The sequence below is a fragment of the Ambystoma mexicanum genome, chromosome 12 (assembly GCF_040938575.1).
Source record: "Ambystoma mexicanum isolate Mex_15411 chromosome 12, UKY_AmexF1_1, whole genome shotgun sequence".
NCBI lineage: Eukaryota > Metazoa > Chordata > Amphibia > Caudata > Ambystomatidae > Ambystoma > Ambystoma mexicanum.
The window spans coordinates 149,644,168-149,662,126 of NC_090936.1; the positions used below are offsets into that span (position 1 = coordinate 149,644,168).

Sequence of the window (17,959 nt, forward strand, 5' to 3'; positions counted from 1 at the left end):
AAAAGGATGTTGCGACAAAGGGTATGGTTCCCACAGATGGACACACAAGTGGAAGAACTGCTCAAAAACTGTCCCACATGTGTGGTTATCAACCCTCAAACTAGACCTGAACCGCTCACAATGACTGACTTGCCGAACGGAACTTGGGAAGAAATCGCCATCGATCACTATGGTCCTCTGGAAGGGGGCGATTATGTCTTTGTGGCCATCGATGAATATTCGAGATTCCCAGATGCACAAATTGTATCGTCAACAGCAGCATATCACACCATCCCTGCGTTGGACAGAATGTTTGCTATATACGGAATTCCAAAAGTAGTGAAATCAGATAATGGACCCCCATTCACCGGACAAGATTTTAAAACCTTCGCAGAATACATGGGTTTCCATCACAGAAAAGTCACACCGCTGTGGCCTCAAGCGAACGGCACAGTTGAACGATTCATGGGAAGTATCAAACGCACCACACAGATAGCTCGCCTGACTGGAGAACCACTGGAAAAGTTACTGTGCAAACTAATGAGACTACCGCAATACCCCACACAGTACCACTGGCAAATCACTGTCAGAAGTCATGTTTGGTAGAAATGTGCGAACTAGACTGCCCCACATAGAACTGGAGGAAGAGCGGTACAAAGGTGACACTGAAATGAGACGACAAGACACGTCCCAGAAAATGAATATGAAAACCGCAGCGGACAAGAAAAGGAGAGCCGAGGAGAATAGCTTGGAGCCGGGAGACATTGTCGTCGCGAGACAGCCACAACATCGCAAAAACATGGCATCGTTCAATGAAGAACCCCTCACCATCACACAGAGAAAAGGTTCTCTCATCACGGCTGATGGAACGACACATACAGTGACAAGAAACAGCTCCCACTTCAAGAAGATGCCAGGGATCATACCCCTAGTAGAACATCACATATCAAGGGACACTCTGGGGCAGGATGCGCCCTACGAAGGAGACCAAGAAGATTCCGACACTGATGAGCCCCGTTGGTTACCTCAGGAATCGAGCGAAAGAAGTAACGGGAGACCTCAGAGAACTCGAAGACGCCCACCGCGCCTGATTGAAGAGATGCCCTGATAACGAACTTAATGTTTAGTATCGGGGGGGTGTAATGTCGTCACGTGACTCCCTAGTCACGAGGCGAGATGCATGGGGCAGACGGAAGGGGCGGGACGGGATATGACGAGGAGGCTACTCACTCCTGGGTTATCGTGTGAAATAAAGGATGTGTTAATGGATGGCTCCGTGTCCGCGTATCATTTCGGAGTGTGACGCCTCACATATCTCGTCTTTGGTCTCTCTTATCCAGAAGATGCACTTGTTCAACAAGTTATCTCCTTTCTCAAGTGTGCCCCATCTAAGGGCAAGGACTTTATGCATAAACACCTGTGCACTATCTCTTTATGGAAAACTAGAGCCTAACTTGCCTGGGGTGTCTGCATGTTCATCTGCCGGCCTTCGCCCACTTCTAGACAATTGGTGTCTGTTGTAATGAGATTTAACTCCAACTGATTGATAAAAAGCAGATGCAGGTGTTGCTAGCTGGGTACACTGTAGCTGGATTGCAACCCTTTGACCCAATGCTACATGTAGCCATCTTCCCATTATCAATCCAATAATCTATTTAGAGATGCGTGAAGACAGGCGGGCATCCTTAGTCGAGCTCTGCTTTACTACAGTTTCTTTACGTATAAAATTCAACATTTCCAGAGTTATCTGGCGGATTTCTCTGACGTTACTTAAAACTGTTTCCAGTCAGTCAGTATTAACTTTATTTCGGTTGAAAACAGTATACAATAACTCAATTATAACAGTTACAAACATTACTCCTGAATATATGTAATACTCCAAATGATTGTCATGGAAACAGTTAACGAATACATTAATATAGTTATCCTAAAACAATTGCCCTTCAAGACAGTAAAAGCTCTTTAACCACACCTGCTGGGGATTTTCTCTCTCCCCCACCCTGCCTTAGCAAGATATCTCGAGGGAGACAGTGTAATGGCATTGGTGTTTGTCAGTTTGCATTGTTCTTTGGAATGAGGCTGAGAAGGTAAGTGTCTTTTTGCCAAACATGGCTTTGACGGATGTCGGCGTACATGGATCACTGGAAGAGAACATGCTGCACACCAGGACAAGAGCCACAAGGATCAGAAAAGCCTCTATGCCACCTCGTCTTGGCTGAGGCAATTGGCAGCATGCTTGTTTTCATCTCACTCCTCATCTCCTTTAACCATAATAGTAACTTTGCCACTTGCTTTACATCTTCTGCGGGTATTACAACAGAGACTGAGAAGTTGAAACTGTTACTTGTTTTATCGGTTTTGGGGCCTACGTACTTTGCTTGTCCTTCTATATTATCGTAAACTTCCGAACCTATTTTTCTCTGTCCTTTTCTCCCGGACTAGTTGTGATAGTTCGTAGATCTTGTGACACTACGCGGATATGAGTTAAAAGGGATTTGGACGCAGATGATACTTCTACATTATCAGTGATTTTAAGCATGTAAAGTAACAGGTGCTAAGTGATGGTCAATCGTGTAACAGGGCAAGCGCTGTTTTCCATCTAAGTTACCATGAGTCAGATCTACGTGGCTAACCTTCAGGGTGTGGTCAGAGCAACAGTGTTCATCTAAATTAATACAGCGAACGACTGCCATGGAGACCTTTTGTTTACCATGCAACGTAGCATGTGCAAATATGTAACGTGTCCATTTAAATTAATGCAGCAAACGATTGCCATGGAGAACTTTTGTTAACCATGTTATGTAGTAAGCGCTTGTTTTCATTTTTATAAATATAAGTCAGACCAACGTGGGTACTCAGCACAAGCATAGTGTCCATCTGGATTAATACACTGAGCAATCGCCATGGAGACCTTTTTTCCCGCCTTCCTGTTTCCATGGGAAGGTGGGACGTGAGGAGCAGCCTTGGATGCGAAGCTGTTCACAGCTGACAGGCGGCGTCTGGTTGGTCACCATGGCAACCTTTAAAGCCTCCGAGGGCCTCAGGTTCTCGCGGGTGTCCTCAGAGAGAGTTACAGTCAACGGATGCAGTTCAAGTAAGCAGCAGGTTGGGAAAGGGTTTGCACACGATCCTTTTCATGAATATTAGAGAATTTTGACAAAGGTGTTTATTTCAGGCAACCTCGCTCTGTATTGAAAGGGGCCCCTAGGGGTCCCTTATGTCTATGGAAACAAGGCAAGTCACCACACACGATATATACGCCAGACACAAGGTTGTATTCCCAAATCTAGGGTTTATTGCAAAGCAAATAGTCTCAGCTGGCCAACTCGCTCTCACGCCCCGCGACGTGTATCTCTAGACCTCAAGGGACGCAAGAGCGCGAATTACGTACATCAGTTACATATATACAAAATGCACATCATACAATCAGCTATGACATGTTTAACACCCCCCTTTATTGGGTTTCTTTGAACTCGGTGTGATGATGGACACTTTCGACAATTATGACACCTTCAAATATCTATTCTAGTAACAATATGCAATTTGCAAGTGCGGAGGCATCTTTTAGTTGTTGAACAGAACACAGTGCTTCTGTTCTTGGAAGCGAGCTACATACGGGGGAAGAGTCACATTCCAGACCTTGCTATCTATGAGGTGCTATTCGTGTCCTGGGAGCCGACACGCTCTACAGGGCTCAGTAAAAGGGGGGCCGTAAGAAGAGCATAATTCAAGCTTTTAGCTGTTTTATTCTAGCATATTCTACCATATAATGAGACTGGCTGACAGTTGTGAAATGATTAAATGCATGCAGCTCTGCTTCAAGGCTACAAGGCTACATTCGGGAGGGAGCCGGGCATTCCTTCCTGGTGCTGCCTACGTTGTGTTTCAACGAACTCTCGTTAGCCTCGCGGCCCTGCGGCCTTGTCCTTTCACGTTCAGACAACAATGTCTAACAGTCAAGCAGTGTAAGCAGAAAATGTGCTGCAAAGCTATAAGAACAGAAAGCAATGAGCAATTGTTAGAAAACAAAATGGCGATCCTTGTTACATCAAAATGGTCGTACATTGGTAAACTAGGAAACCTATATGGCTATCATATCGTCCATGAGACGGTTGGCCCATGGCCACCAAAATATGTTTGCAGTCAATCATGAGAGGTATCCATTTTTCTAGACTGACAGTATGAGATGTCATTTTTGGGAAGACCACACAAGTAGAACCTTTATTGTGAAACAGACACAAAGGTACAATGAAGGCAGCATTGCTTGCTATTCGTTTGAACACAGGATACGTTTGAAAACACCTTTGGTATGTACGCTTGTATATATTGTGAATATATTTCTGGATACACTTTTTGGCAAATAACCAATTGATTTAATGATTTGATTGCAAATATGTTAACCATATAGCCCTGACGAAGGTGTTGTACACCAAAATGTATTCGCTGAATCGTGTTTTATATAGAGCACATGGTCTTCTTGCCTCAAGAACTGTGTGAATTAAACACTGGTTGAGAATTTTATTTAAATAAAAGATTTCACTTTTGTTTTTGATGGATTGAAGAGATTGATATACCGGAAAAGAAATCAGTTTAAAAGAGGAAGAAATAATCGGTTTTTGACGTTTGAAAATCCTCCTTTTGAAATATGAAGGAATCAATAAGCTCATAGAGTGAGCAATTTGTGAGCATCAGACACAGTTAGGTGATTCCCACCTGATTTTTTCTGGTTCAATACCTTTGTTGTTACCTGGTGCCATCTCCATTGACCCACCAGCGCTCCCCACAGTGCCTCTGTGTGTTAAGTGCCGCACTCAACACATACCACAACCTTTAGATGTGCTCTTCAGGCGGAAGCCTCAGTCTATGGAAGGCTGGAACCTGTACCTGCAGTGGGGTCTGGTCTGGCCACCGGATGCCCATGGAGAGCAGGAAATCTGGCAGCTGGGCATGGAAAAGCTATAGAGCTGGTGAAAAGATAAGAGGAATACAGTACCTGGGTGTCACCATTTTTTATGCAGGGCAAAGGGGGCCCTCTTCTGGTTTACCCAAATGTGCAGTGTGACACACGTCTATTGCGATGGCAGCATAGGCACAGAAAGACAGCCTTCCCTGACTCCGGCTCTCTACTTGACCCAGGTTCACAACAGGTTGCTGCTTGTTAATGCTCCCAAATTGCTTTGGTTCCTCACAAGTTTAATCCCTGTGCTTCTGAAGCGTGTTCAACCATGGTTCCTGTCCTACATATTTCCATTACACCCTACACCCCCATCCCTTCAGGGTGCTTGTTCATGGGCAGTGCTTGATCCTTTGCTGCCTTCTTAGCAGACCCTTTTATCACTATTGCCTTCTGGCTCCTGGCCAGCTCCAGTTCCCTTGGTGCCCCCTTGTTATGGCCCTAATTGGCTATAAACTAATGTTTCCCCTACTTCCTGGACCATGTCCCCCAGCTAGCCATTGAGCTTTGTGACTGTTGCAACTGGCCAGCTGGAGCATATGTGCCTTCCCTCCAGCCTCACACTGTCTCTGCATCATGTTAATTGGGGGAAGCAGTGCCATGGGGCTGGTTGCCGGCTTTGGGTCACTCTTTATGTGGGCTAGTGCTGGAGTCGGATGGGGTTGGGCTAGAGCATTACACTTTCTTCTAGACGATCTGCCGAACAGCCTGCAACCCTATGAAAGAAAACCACTAAAAAATATAGGTAATCGGTACAAGGGTGACCTGAAAATTGACACTGTGCCTGCTCTTCAAATCTGGGAACCATGTGATCTGTACTGTACCTCCCGCTGCATAGCAATAAGCAGTCTCAAGATCTTGCTTTTGAGGAAGCCTACAGGACTCAGAGAATGGGTTCATGAAAGCCCAAACCTAAAGCATTTGCAAGGTGCTTGTTGTGCTTCGGTTGAACGCAGCTGGAGATACCCACCAGTCAGATATCGATCCATAGTTTGTATGCATATGGCCCAACAAAAGTCAAGATTCTTCAAACATGATGGACCTTGCACTGTGGTAGAGATGGAACAATTGCAGATTCATTGCCAAACTTTGGGACCAAGTTCTTCATGAGAAGAACTGGACAGCAAGAAACAAAGCAACTCAGAACCAATTCTGTAGCATAAAAGCACAACCATTTACCCTAACACGGATGCCCAGGGCAAGCTAGTTCAGAACCGGGAGCTTCTCCCAACTCAGCCCATAAGCTCATAGATGGCCTTGACCCGGAATCTGGAATAACAGTATATGGACTTTGGAGGCTTGAGCCTGGAATCACTTATGGGCATTGTGAGTGCTAGAGAGTCGTAGCCTTATGGTTGCTATGCATGTAACTCTAACCCCAGCAGTAAATGATTCTCCAATGTTTCCACCCAGTGACTTGGAGTTTTCACCGAAAAACATTACCTTTACCTGTAAATAAAATATAAACATGAATTTTGGACTTACAAAGAATTAAAAATATATCTCTGCCCAGGAACTCATTGTATTCAGAATAATAGGTTAACTCAAACCTTGAAAACCCAACCACATCCTTCAGAGCTTAGCCGAAGTCCTTTGAAAGGTAAGTTAAGGACAGCTTGCGGTGCCCAATGTACCTATTTTGATTAATGTGCAGTCTTTACCCCAGAGCTTGGAGAATATTCCTAGCAGCTTAATTGTGGAAACATCTACTAACTGACTCAACAGGATTTACGTAATATCCCATTTCATTGATGAAGTCAATATATAATCCCCTCTGCCTAACTATATAATGTAAGCAAACCTGAGATAGAAAATTAAATAGTTCTATTTAGCTTCATTTCAGTGTGCATGGTTACATAGATAGTAAGACAAATACATCAATACAAATGCCAAAAGGGGAAAATACCAATAAGTCATTGCTGCACAACTCTGAAAATCTCCTGCATTGCAATAGTCCTTGAATTATGGAACACACAAATCCATATTACCTTTGACAAGATTTCTGAGTTACGTACCTTCTGGCCGGGTAAACTCCCGGAAGGTTGGCAGCGAGATAACCGTGTTGGAAATTGTATGAACTGGATCCAGCACACAGTTGATATCATTTGGCCGACAAGATTTAACACAGCGAACGGTATCTGTTCTTTCATGCCTGATCCAACAGAAGAACAAAGGAGAGGGTGAATTTTTATCCTAGACCCATTAACTGGGTGGCTTTCCAGATAGACAGATTTTATTTCAAGGCATGCACAGTAAATCATGTTTTTTGATTTAACTAAGGAATAAACCTTCTTTCTAGCTGAACTGAATATCAATCCGAGATGAAGACAGCAAATAGCCCAAGTCGGTCTCCTCAAAGACCACAATCAGACAACCGACCCATGAATGGAATTGGCTGCTAATCTTTGAGGCTGGGGAATTAGACACTCTGGGAGAGGTAGAAAACCCGTAATATCTTGCACCTTGTGATATTTGGTATGTGCAACCAATGGAAAAAACCCAGTGTACCATGCTAGGTAACACAACAGCCCAATTGTATTACTATTAACACCTTGGAACACTGAGTGCACAGAATTGTTGCAAAGCAAAACCTAGAAAAAGGAAATTATTAGAATATACAAAAATAGTTTAAATTCACAAAAAATAGATTGAGTTGACCAAATAACACTTTAGCTCACATACGGTGGTCAGTCAAAATCTCGAAAAAATAATCTCGAATAACAATAAGGTAGAAAAAAAAGACCATTTTTTTTTTTAAATTATATATTTATTTTGGGGTCCGGGATTAAAAAAAAAAATGGTAAAAAAATAAATAAATAAATAAATAAAGGGGGGGTGGGGGGGAACCCCCCCATTTCGAATAAAAAATGTCATTAAAAAAATGCGACCTTTTTTTCGGCCTTTTTTTCGAGATTTATTTTTTCGAGATTTATTTATTCGAGATTTTGACCATAAACCCTCACATACATAGTTCTGCAATGGCAGAAAAAGAGATGTATTGGGGTTCTTCCTGTTACACGTGCAATGCTTTATTTTCTTCAAAACAGAGCATATATATTACATTATTTTCTGTGTGCTATTGCCTTAAAAGGCTCATCCAGAAACTACTTTTCAATGTACAAATAAAAAGAAGCTCACAAGAGGCAAGTACAGAAGATTCTAGTTACCCACTCCTTTCCACCACCGCTCCCTTCTCCCCCGAGGACATCGCCAAGCATGCGACAGAATGACAGTGTGCCTTGGCATTTGCAGCTCCCATGTATGGTCATTACTCCATCAAACTCCCTTATTCCCTAAGGTCACCATTTGGGGCCTGCTGGTGGCAACTGTCATTATTTAGAACTTAACACTTCTGGCTGATCCATAAGACACCAAAGTCAAGAGAGCTTTGAGATTGGAGCTTCTACCTCACGAGTGCTAACACAATTTTTCGGTACCCTTCTTAGATTTAATTTGCAAGGATCCATAGACAACAAATACACTTCTACTGGTTGGCAACTTCACCCTTCGACCCGACTGCCTTTTTCAGACAACAACCCAATGGGTCAAAGGCCCAAGTTACTTTAGGCCTGGGGTGGCCCTCTGCCTTGGTCATCGCCACCAGGGCAGGGAGGGCCACTAAATCCAACATCCTCCCACAGAGCAGCTGAAAGTAAAATTAATGTTAGGCAAACTGCACAGCAAAAGAATCAAATAAATCTAGCTGAAGATGGGATACTGTCCTGAGTTCTTTGGTATTACCATCTATTTGGCGTTTAAGTAAGAACACAACACTCTGAATGGACCATTTAAACCCCTCAAGGGGATCCCCGTTTTATGCTGAAGAGTAAACAAGCGGAGGAAGTTATTCTATCTGTGGGCTCTTATACCAACTTAACCTTGGTGTAATCCTTTCCCAGGAAGGACCCCCAGAGGTGGATATTCAGAGCAGCACCCCTTACACCAACAAGTCATTCTATGGCCACCCCCATGTCTGAGCTAAAAGGTAGCTCTGGAGGGACCCGAGCTATCTGTGCAGCTCATAGGCATCCCCCCTCACACACTTTCCGGCCGCCATTCCCCACAAGTTAACCGGCTGGTGGCACTCTACAGTATTGTTCCCCTTGTTCATGGAACTATAACTATAATATATATACACACACACAGACAACTATATATACAAGGCTACTGCAGACAGCCACTGCCTCCAACTTCTATATTTATTAATGGTTTCCTTATTATTGCAGCCACCAGGGGCAAAGTACCTCTATATGTGCTCCTGATTCCTAGGAGTCCTTCACACTCTGTGGGGCGTGCTCCCTCAGGCTGCGTACTGAAGAGAGGTATGAGGAGAGGAGACCCAACCTCATCAGAGACCAACATAGTTCACCACCGGTAACGCTGCACCCCAAGCCCAAGGGCGGCGCAGCTAACTATTTCCCTACTGGACACCACGGGGCTATCATTTTCCTTTCACCCGGGTTCCGCCCCTTTGTGCCCATGTATTCCTGTAGCACTTCTAGAGGGTAGGTTCGGGTGATGCTGTAATCCTTTTAAAGCCACCAGCATTTGAGGTGTGCCTCGAACCTGGCCATGGGAGGGTGGTTGCACTGCATACCACAATTCTCTGTATTCCTAGGACTTGTTCTTCACCCAGACCACACCACTGACACAGCCCAAGATTTGTTCTTCACCCAGGCAGTGTCAGCATTGCTGCCCAGGACTTGTTCTTCATCAGGGCTGCACCACTGGCACACCCAGGCTTTCAGGTAACTGCAGACCACCCAATCTGTCCCCAGGGCAGGCTGGCATCCACCAGTGGCCGCTCCCTTCTCCCTAAGCTGCACCACTAAGGAGGCTTGAGGCTGTGCGTTTACCCAGGGTGCACCGCTCACTGAGCACGGAGCTCATTTATGTATGTATGTGTGTGTTCCTTTCCAAATTCTTTCCTTTATGTGTCAATATATAAATGTAACCCACACCTCGCAAGGCCCTATTAGGGTCAAGGGTTACAATCAGTGCACAAATCTGGACAGTTTCCACCTACTCTTCAATACAGCCTACTGATTCACACTCTGGAATGCTTGAAAAGACCACAAAGCCACAATCAATACAAGTGCCCAATTCCTTCTTTTGGGCTATCCAAAAACGCACAGGGAGATTCATTTGGAATTATAAGAGGCCGAGGATAGTGAGAAAGGTAATGAGGATGCCAAACAACAGGTGCAGAATGGGGGAGCCGGACTTTAAAGTATACTTCCTAGCAGCTCAAACAAGAGTGATTCGAGATTGGCTGTGGGGAGATCGGGATAAGGTATGGAGGGCAATGGATGAAGCCGTAGCAGGGGAGAACCTACAAGAGGTACTATGGAACTCAAAGGAGGACAGACCACCGAACATGTACTGCAGTAATATATTAACCGTGTTAGGAGAGTCTTAGGATGAGCTGATCAAGCAGGCCCAAATTGCTTACTTCCCATCCCCATTCACGTCATTTTTCGGCAACCCACAGTTTTCGCCGGGGGCGAGAGGAAAGGGATTCAGCACATGGCAGGAAGGAGGGTGCCACAAGATTAGAGACATGTTCGAGGGAACTGAAATTAAATCTTTCAACCAGTGCAAGCAGGACTTTGGGCTGGGAGAAGGGGAGAGATTTAGAAACACCCAAACAAGACATTGGCTACTACAACCGCAGCTGAAGAAAGCAGCAATCCGAGCCCTAACGCCCTTCAAAAAATATCTATCATCAGAATCTGGGGACAACCACAGTGGGGGAAATATGTGCACACACTAAGCAAGGGGATGAGCCAGGGGAAAGGAGATATATGGCAAGTTGGGAAGGGGCAATTGGCCAAACAATAGAAGAAACAGACTGTAAGCAACTGTGGACCAATATCCCCAAACTGACAAGGTCTTTACAAATACAAGAACTATGGGTAAAACTCATGGTACAATGGCATCGAACCCCTGAAGAAATTCATGAAATATACCCGGCAGTGTCAAACTTATGTTGGAGGGAATGCAGTATGGTGGGAAACTGGGAACACATCTGGTGGGAATGTCTATGTATCCAAAAGTATTGGGGAGTGATTCAGGAGGCCATAGAGGAAACCCTAGGAATGTTTGGAGGGGACAACAGAGGTGCAACCTTAACGGGACTGGGTGGAATTTTGGAGGAGCTGCCTGCGAAAGCAGAACGCAAGGTATACGTGATCCTAATGATGGCAGGGGCACTGGGAATTGCACAACAGTGGAAATCAATAGCCCCTCCAATGGAGCACGAATGGGTGGGGAACATTTGGAACTTTGCAGCGCTGGAATGAGTTTCCTACTCCCTACAAGGATATAACCAAGGATACTTGGCAGACAGGGCTCTGGTGTTGAGATTCTTTCATAAAGGAGCCAGGATGAACTGGTCCCCAAGGAGAATAAGACTTCTGGTACTATTACGCAAGGCCATTCGCCCTAAAAGACACAATTCCAATGACACCCTCAAGGAGCAGGGGATTAGTCGGTACAAAAGGGTCTCGAGACATTAAAGAGAGATGGTTTGGTGGAATGTGGGAGCAAAGAGATCAGAAGAAAAGACCAAGATCAGACCAAAGGGGGTACGGGGGGCGGGGGGATGTAAATGTTGTTGAAAAAGATGAAAATGCTAATAGAATGTTACTTGGAAAAAGACACAAAGTACACACAATCACTCTCTGAACTCTGTGAGATGTCAGAAATGTGAGGCAGACATTTTTGTGAAGGTTTTTCAAAAGATGCCATTTTATTAACTCAAATGTTGGCTAAACACCTCACTATCCCTACACAGACGTGGATTTCCCTGCCTAAAATAAACAAAAGGAAACACTCTAACAAAAGGTTTCTGTCCCACACACTTATAAGCACACCAAGTCAATGAGGGAATATATGGCAATTCAACAACAACAAATATAGCAATATAATTCACTTCACAATAGCTGCTTCTTCTTGTTATAACCTGGGCGTACTCTCCTTCCCCAGATTTAAGCAGGCTTTTACTTAACTGTTCAAAAAGGATAAGGAAATCCTGTCTCATAATAAACAGTTCCACTTCAGTTCTCTTTTAATCCCACTTGACACCACATAGCTCCAATGTGGATTCCAAAGATGATAACAAAGCTTTCTACTTCCCATGTGGACTCGTCTTGCGGCAGCTTCCTGTCATCAACCATGTCTATTTCAAATAAAGATCTTGAAACAGTTTCTCGTCATCAACAAAGAATATTTCAGAGCTTCATTAATTTCAAAACAAGTGTCTTTGTCAGGATATGTTAGCACCACTTTTAGTTTCAGTACTACTTCACCAAAGCTCTTCAGTAATTCTTCGAGTGCTTCTTCGTAAGCTTTACCCCACCACAGTACGTTCAACAACATTCACCTGGTTTACTGTCATGCTAGGTTTACAACTACTACTCCCTTGCCAGAACAAAACCAATTTTTAAAATAGTTCTTAGACCTGGTATCCTCTCCTGTCAGCCAAGACAAAGTAATGCAGTTCTCTGTTCGGATATAATCTCTTGCCCAAACAGAATCAATTGGCACAAAGTTCCATGGTCTGGTAAACTCCCTTGCCAGACCAAACTACTGTTTCTAAATACTTCTCTGGGAAGGGTCAACTTCAATATTTTTAGCAATGTCTTCTGCTTAACACAATTCAGTTTAAAAATGTCTTTAAGGAAAACAAGAATTACACTGGTGTTGTTCACTACACCTGTGTGTTTGCCACATGGAAGACAGTCAATGCTCTCCCTCCTCCTGGACCTCATATCAGAAAGGCAGCCCTCCTGCCACTCTTGTTCTAGCTCTGTATTATTAACTTAATGCTGCTGATAGTTATTTTTTCTCCTTCACACTTCTTTGGCTTAGGCAATGTATGTTTAAACCATCTCTTAATTATTTGTTTTTACTTGAATTTTAATAAAAAAATAGATTTTCAATTTTTACAAGGATTTTTCCCAACTTAAGGAGTCCCAAAGTGTGGAGATGAACTCTTGACTCCTTTAATCCCGTCTGGTTATATTCCGTTTTTTTTTTTGTTTGTTTAGCTGCAGGAAGCGTCTCCCTCTTCGGTAATCGGGTTTAGATCAAGCTATTCCCTGGTTTTCGGATGCCGTCTCAATGGTGCCTGTCTGGTTTATCCTCTTAAAGGCTGTTTCTATTAGCTTCACCAATGACAGGGACCAACGTGTTGTCTCTCCTGAAATTAGTCTGTGCCACAGCACCTCTTCTTCTACCAGCGTTACACCTTGCAGACGAGGTTGGAGATATGTGACTCTGCCTTGTTTGGTATTCGGGCACTGCAGGGTCAAATGTTTCAAGGTTTCGACTTGGTCAATGTTCTTACATAGCCGACAGCTGTTGTCTGTTGCCTGATTACGTATGGCTAGAATTTCCTTTGTCCTCAGCAAGTTGAGTCTGGCCCTCAGGATCATGTTTCGCATCACTTTGTTCGGAAATTTCAGGAGGTAATTTTGCGGTTTTTTTCACTTCATTAAATGTTGGTGGGAGGTGGGCCAATAGTTTGTTGGCACTGGCTTTTTCGGTTGTTTCAATCCAGTCTCTCCACTCCATTTTTAGTTTAACCCGGTCTGGGTTAGATATCAGATCTTCCTCTGTGCAGGCTATTTCTATTAGAATGCTTTGGAGGCTTGCCGCCCACTTCTTGAAAGCCTTGCATGAGCCAGTCTTGAGTTCTTCTGCGATGATTTTGAAGATTGGTAGTGAGTCCGCCATTAAGATTTTTCTCCATAACCTCATTTTGCTTTGGTCTACCAGTGAAGCTTGGGAAACAAGGCCCAGTTCTCGCCTAATCGCAGGCATGGAGGTTGAGCATGGTAGACCCAAAACCGACTTCCAAACATGACTTTCCAACTTCTGCCACACAGTTCTTGGAATGTTTAATGACGCTTCCGTGCCATAAATGATCGCTGGGACCACCTTCCCTTTATAGAAGTTAATGGCCGGCAGCATGGAAAATTTGCCAAATTTCCTATCGACCGCTCTGGTCTGTGCTGTTAATGTTCTGACCTTCGTCCATAGATGCTCTTGCATTGCTTTATCTCTGGCCGATCGGTCGAAAATCACCCCCAGGTATTTGAACTTGTTCACAACCTCAATTTTTGTTTTGTTCAGAAAGCATTTTGGCGGTCTCATCGATTTCTTTGTAGTTTTTTCTAATACTAGCATTTTTGTTTTCGCTGTATTAATTTCTAGATGGTTCAATTCTATGTATTTCCCCAGGTTGGTTAGTCTGCGTTGGAGTCCGATTTGGGTCTGATCGATGATAATTACATCATCTGCATATAGTAATCGCGATATTTGAACATTTCCGATTTTAGGTGGAAAGGCTCTGATTTGTTCTTCGTCAGTTTGGTAGTCCCCTAGAAAAGCGATAAACAAGGCCATAGCTAAGGGGCATCCTTGTTTGACGCCTCGCTTTACCGGGATCTCCTTAGACAGGCCTCCTTGTTTGTTCAGTTTCACCCTGATTTTCGGGACCGCATGCAGGGCTTTTATCGGGTTCAGAATTGGCGGTGGACAGTCCCAGAGTTTTAGTTTAGCCCACAGTTTTGCCCTGTCGATTTTGTCGAAGGCTTTCGACAGGTCTACAAATGTAAGGTACACTTTTGGGGCTCCTTCTCTCACTTTGGCCTTTAGGATGTTGATCAGTAAGATGTTTATTGAAGTGCTTCCGTTTTTTTGAAAGCCTGTTTGGAAGGTGTCATAGCATCGAGCGGTTTTGGCCCAGTTTCGAAGATGGACTAGTAGCTGGGATGCGAATATCTTCCCCACAATGTTGAGCAAAGCTATCAGCCTGTAGCTTTCTGGGTCGTCTCTGCCCCCTTTCTTGTAGATGGGGACGATTATCGCCTTCTGCCAAGTTTTGGGAATCATCTTAGTGTTCTTACAATGGGTGAAAATTTTGCTGATCACGTCTGCCCATGCTTTTGGTGATTTTTTCAAGTCGACATTGGTCAGCCCATCCGGACCCGGGGCTCTTGAAGTTTTTAATGTAAGAATGGCGTTTTCGATTTCCTCTGCATTTGATACTTCAATCCATTCTGTCACGGCCTCTTTTCCCTCCTCCGGTACTTCCTCTTGCGGTAGGTCAAATTGGGCCGTTAGGTACGACATCCATTTTTCCTCTGACACTGAGTTTGCCATTTCTGTAGCCATGTTCGAGTTTGTTGTTTTAATCAGTGCCCAAAAATCGCTAGACTTTTTTGTGTTAAGAGCGCTCATCATTTGCTCGGCGTCTTGCTGATAGAGTTGGAATTTGTGATGTTTTAGCCAGTGTTTGTAGGATTTTAGTTCCTTTTGCCACTGCTCCCATGCTTCTTTGGCGTTACTTTTCTTTGCAAATCTCTTCACTTTCCGGACTGTTTTCCTCTTTTCGACTATCTGTTTGTCGTAGATATGTTTCGGACAAACTGCCTGTCTGTTTTCCAGCGACTGGTCTTCTGAAAGGGAGCAGCATTGGTAGATAATTTGGACATTCAGCCCCCCCCCCACTGGGTCGTCTTCTTCCGTGGTCTTGCCATAGTTCCTGGTTATCTTTATGATGTCTGCTTCCGTTAGACGTATACGCGTTTGCTGGTTATTTACCTCAACTTGAAACTTGTATGTTGAATTAACCGGGTGATTACCTTTCCATGCGCACCTCAGGAGGTTATGGTCTCTGTGCGAGGTTCTTCGGACTTTAAATTCCAGGATCCTTGTCAGGAGGCCTTGGGAAGCGTAGATGTAATCCAAGGTGGCTTTGGCGTTCTGATTTTCCCATGTAGGGATGTTTGCTTGGTTGGGGAATAGAGATTCGATGTTGTATAAATTTCTCGGCTTGGTCACCGACTTCCAGGCCTTGCCCCGTTTAGCTGCGTTTCCTTGTGGGGCCTTGTCTTTTCTGATCGAATGGGATTCACCACAATCCGCGTTCAAATCGCCACACAGGATGATGTCAGTTCTTTCAAACTCAGTGTAAATCCAGTCTATTGTTTCCCCCATTTTCTCACAGTATGTTTTTGTGTTGGTCCGTTGGGGGTTCCAATATGTATTTATTATTACTAGTTGGCTAATTTCTTCCTGTTCCCCCATTGTGGGTTGTTTGCTACAGGATGTAAGTATCACCAGCATCTCATAGGATTCCATTAGTTTCTTTGGCGAGGAGAAGCCGGAGCTCATTTTTATGGCTGTCAACAACCCCAAAGATGGGCCATCTCTTAATGTAACTTCCTCTACAGATGGGTAATATTCTTCACAAAACACTTAAATGCTCAATCATCTTCTGTTGGCTTGGGTAACACTGGTTATTTAGCAATTTGCCTTAGTAGAAGTATTTGTTGGTTTTGGCAATAGTGGGTTGCATTCTCTTTTTGATGTATTGCCCCTTTGTGTGCTTGACTTTTACTGTAACCTAATATATAACAGTCACAACCTTCAATTTCGATGTTTTAAGTTCTTATTATGCCAATTACTTCGATATAAACCAGCTTGGTATGCGCCACAATTGTTAACTTATTTTATGTCAGTTCAGTATTCAAAAAGAAGTCTGGACACGGCCAGCAAGCAGTCACAGAGAGTTTCGGGGTCACAGTATAATGTCCGATGGTCTCACTGCCTCCAGCTCTTCTTTGTGGTTTCTATGAAGCCTGGCAATCTCTCCTGTGTGGCTTCCCGCAGCTTACGTCTCTCACTTCCAGAGCTCTCAAGGCTCTCCCATCGATTCGGTGCTCGCCTGCCCCCTGTGAATGCTTCACAATGGGAAAAGTGAAAAAAGTTGTGCTTTCCGCTGTGCAACCTCTGCAGACAAAATGTCGAGCACCTGCAATCCTCTCAGGACCAGCATTAATTTCTCTTGCCGCTGTAGTCCCGGCGTCCTGGCTCTTCCACGATTTCTTCCTCTGCTGCTTTGTGGAGAGTTCAAAACTCCTCCACCCAGTACTACTATTACTGCCCACCTGCTGCTGCAGCTTCGGCTGCTTCTCCTTCCTCCTCTTGGTTTTAGGGCCTGCACCTGAGGGGCCTTTTATGCCTCTCGGCTGCCCTCAGGTGTGGATAGGCTGCACCTTGCAACCTTGTGCCTCTGCAGCCTTCTTCTTCGTCCCAGTACTTTTGGAATTCTGGAATACGAAGTCCACAACATTAAAATCACTTCTTTAAGCAACTTCTATTTTACAATAGGGAATTAGGAGTGATGGGTCTTGTGGAAAATTACCCATTCCTCCAGGCCTGCTTCCCCTCCCATGTGGCTCTCACTGCTAATACCGCCCCCAGGGTCAGGATCAGAAAGCGTCGGTCTTTCCCTGGCCACATGATAAGGGTTCCAGGTCAGGTTTCCTGGGTTCATCATCTCCGATTCATAACAACTCTCACCACTTTTCCGAACAATCCTTAGCAGCATTTCAACACTGACACTGAAAATCTTCCCAGAATACATAATATATCCCCTCAAGATAGGTTTTCTTCAAAGCACATAGTTGGTCAGTCTGATACTGAAAGTTCTGCTCAGGATGGAGGCCTCTGTATTTTTATTTTGTTTTCACTGGCTGGTTCAACTATCTTTTTGTTAATGAGTGCTTGACATCTCAGTTACCGTATTGCTGCTAGTAAGCGCTCAAGGGAAAAACAAGCGTTTAGACCGGAATCCTGTTAATATTGGGGCACATTGTGTGGTGACTTTTTGCTGTTGCGGTAAAGGCAGTGTTTTGGCTCCAAGGAGCGCCCGTAGTGTAACAGATGTGAGTATTTGGAGAAAGGATACTCTTGAAGGATCTAGTGACTGGAATTGAACGCTGGAGAGTACTATTTTACATTTGGATAAAAGAATATTGATAACAAGAGTACATTTTGAAACTGGGGTGCTGATTCTGATTCAAGTTTAATCTCAAAGAACAGGGGCATTATGGCTGCGGCAAGTATGGCAGCACCTCCACCTTTCCTTCCGGAAGCGGGCACGCCCAATATAAGATGGGACAGATGGAAAAGGCTGTTTGATACTTATCGCATCGCGATAGGCGGAGATAA

General features: G+C 44.2%; 1 protein-coding gene across 1 annotated transcript in view; it reads right to left on the minus strand.

Annotated features, from left to right (window-relative positions):
• FBLN1 (fibulin 1) overlaps positions 1–17,959 on the minus strand; it is a 788,021-nt gene that overhangs the window by 318,326 nt on the left and 451,736 nt on the right. Inside the window, exon 15 of the mRNA XM_069628189.1 lies at positions 6,949–7,085. Coding sequence (XP_069484290.1) covers positions 6,949–7,085 — 137 coding nt within the window. The remainder of the gene's footprint in view (positions 1–6,948; positions 7,086–17,959) is intronic.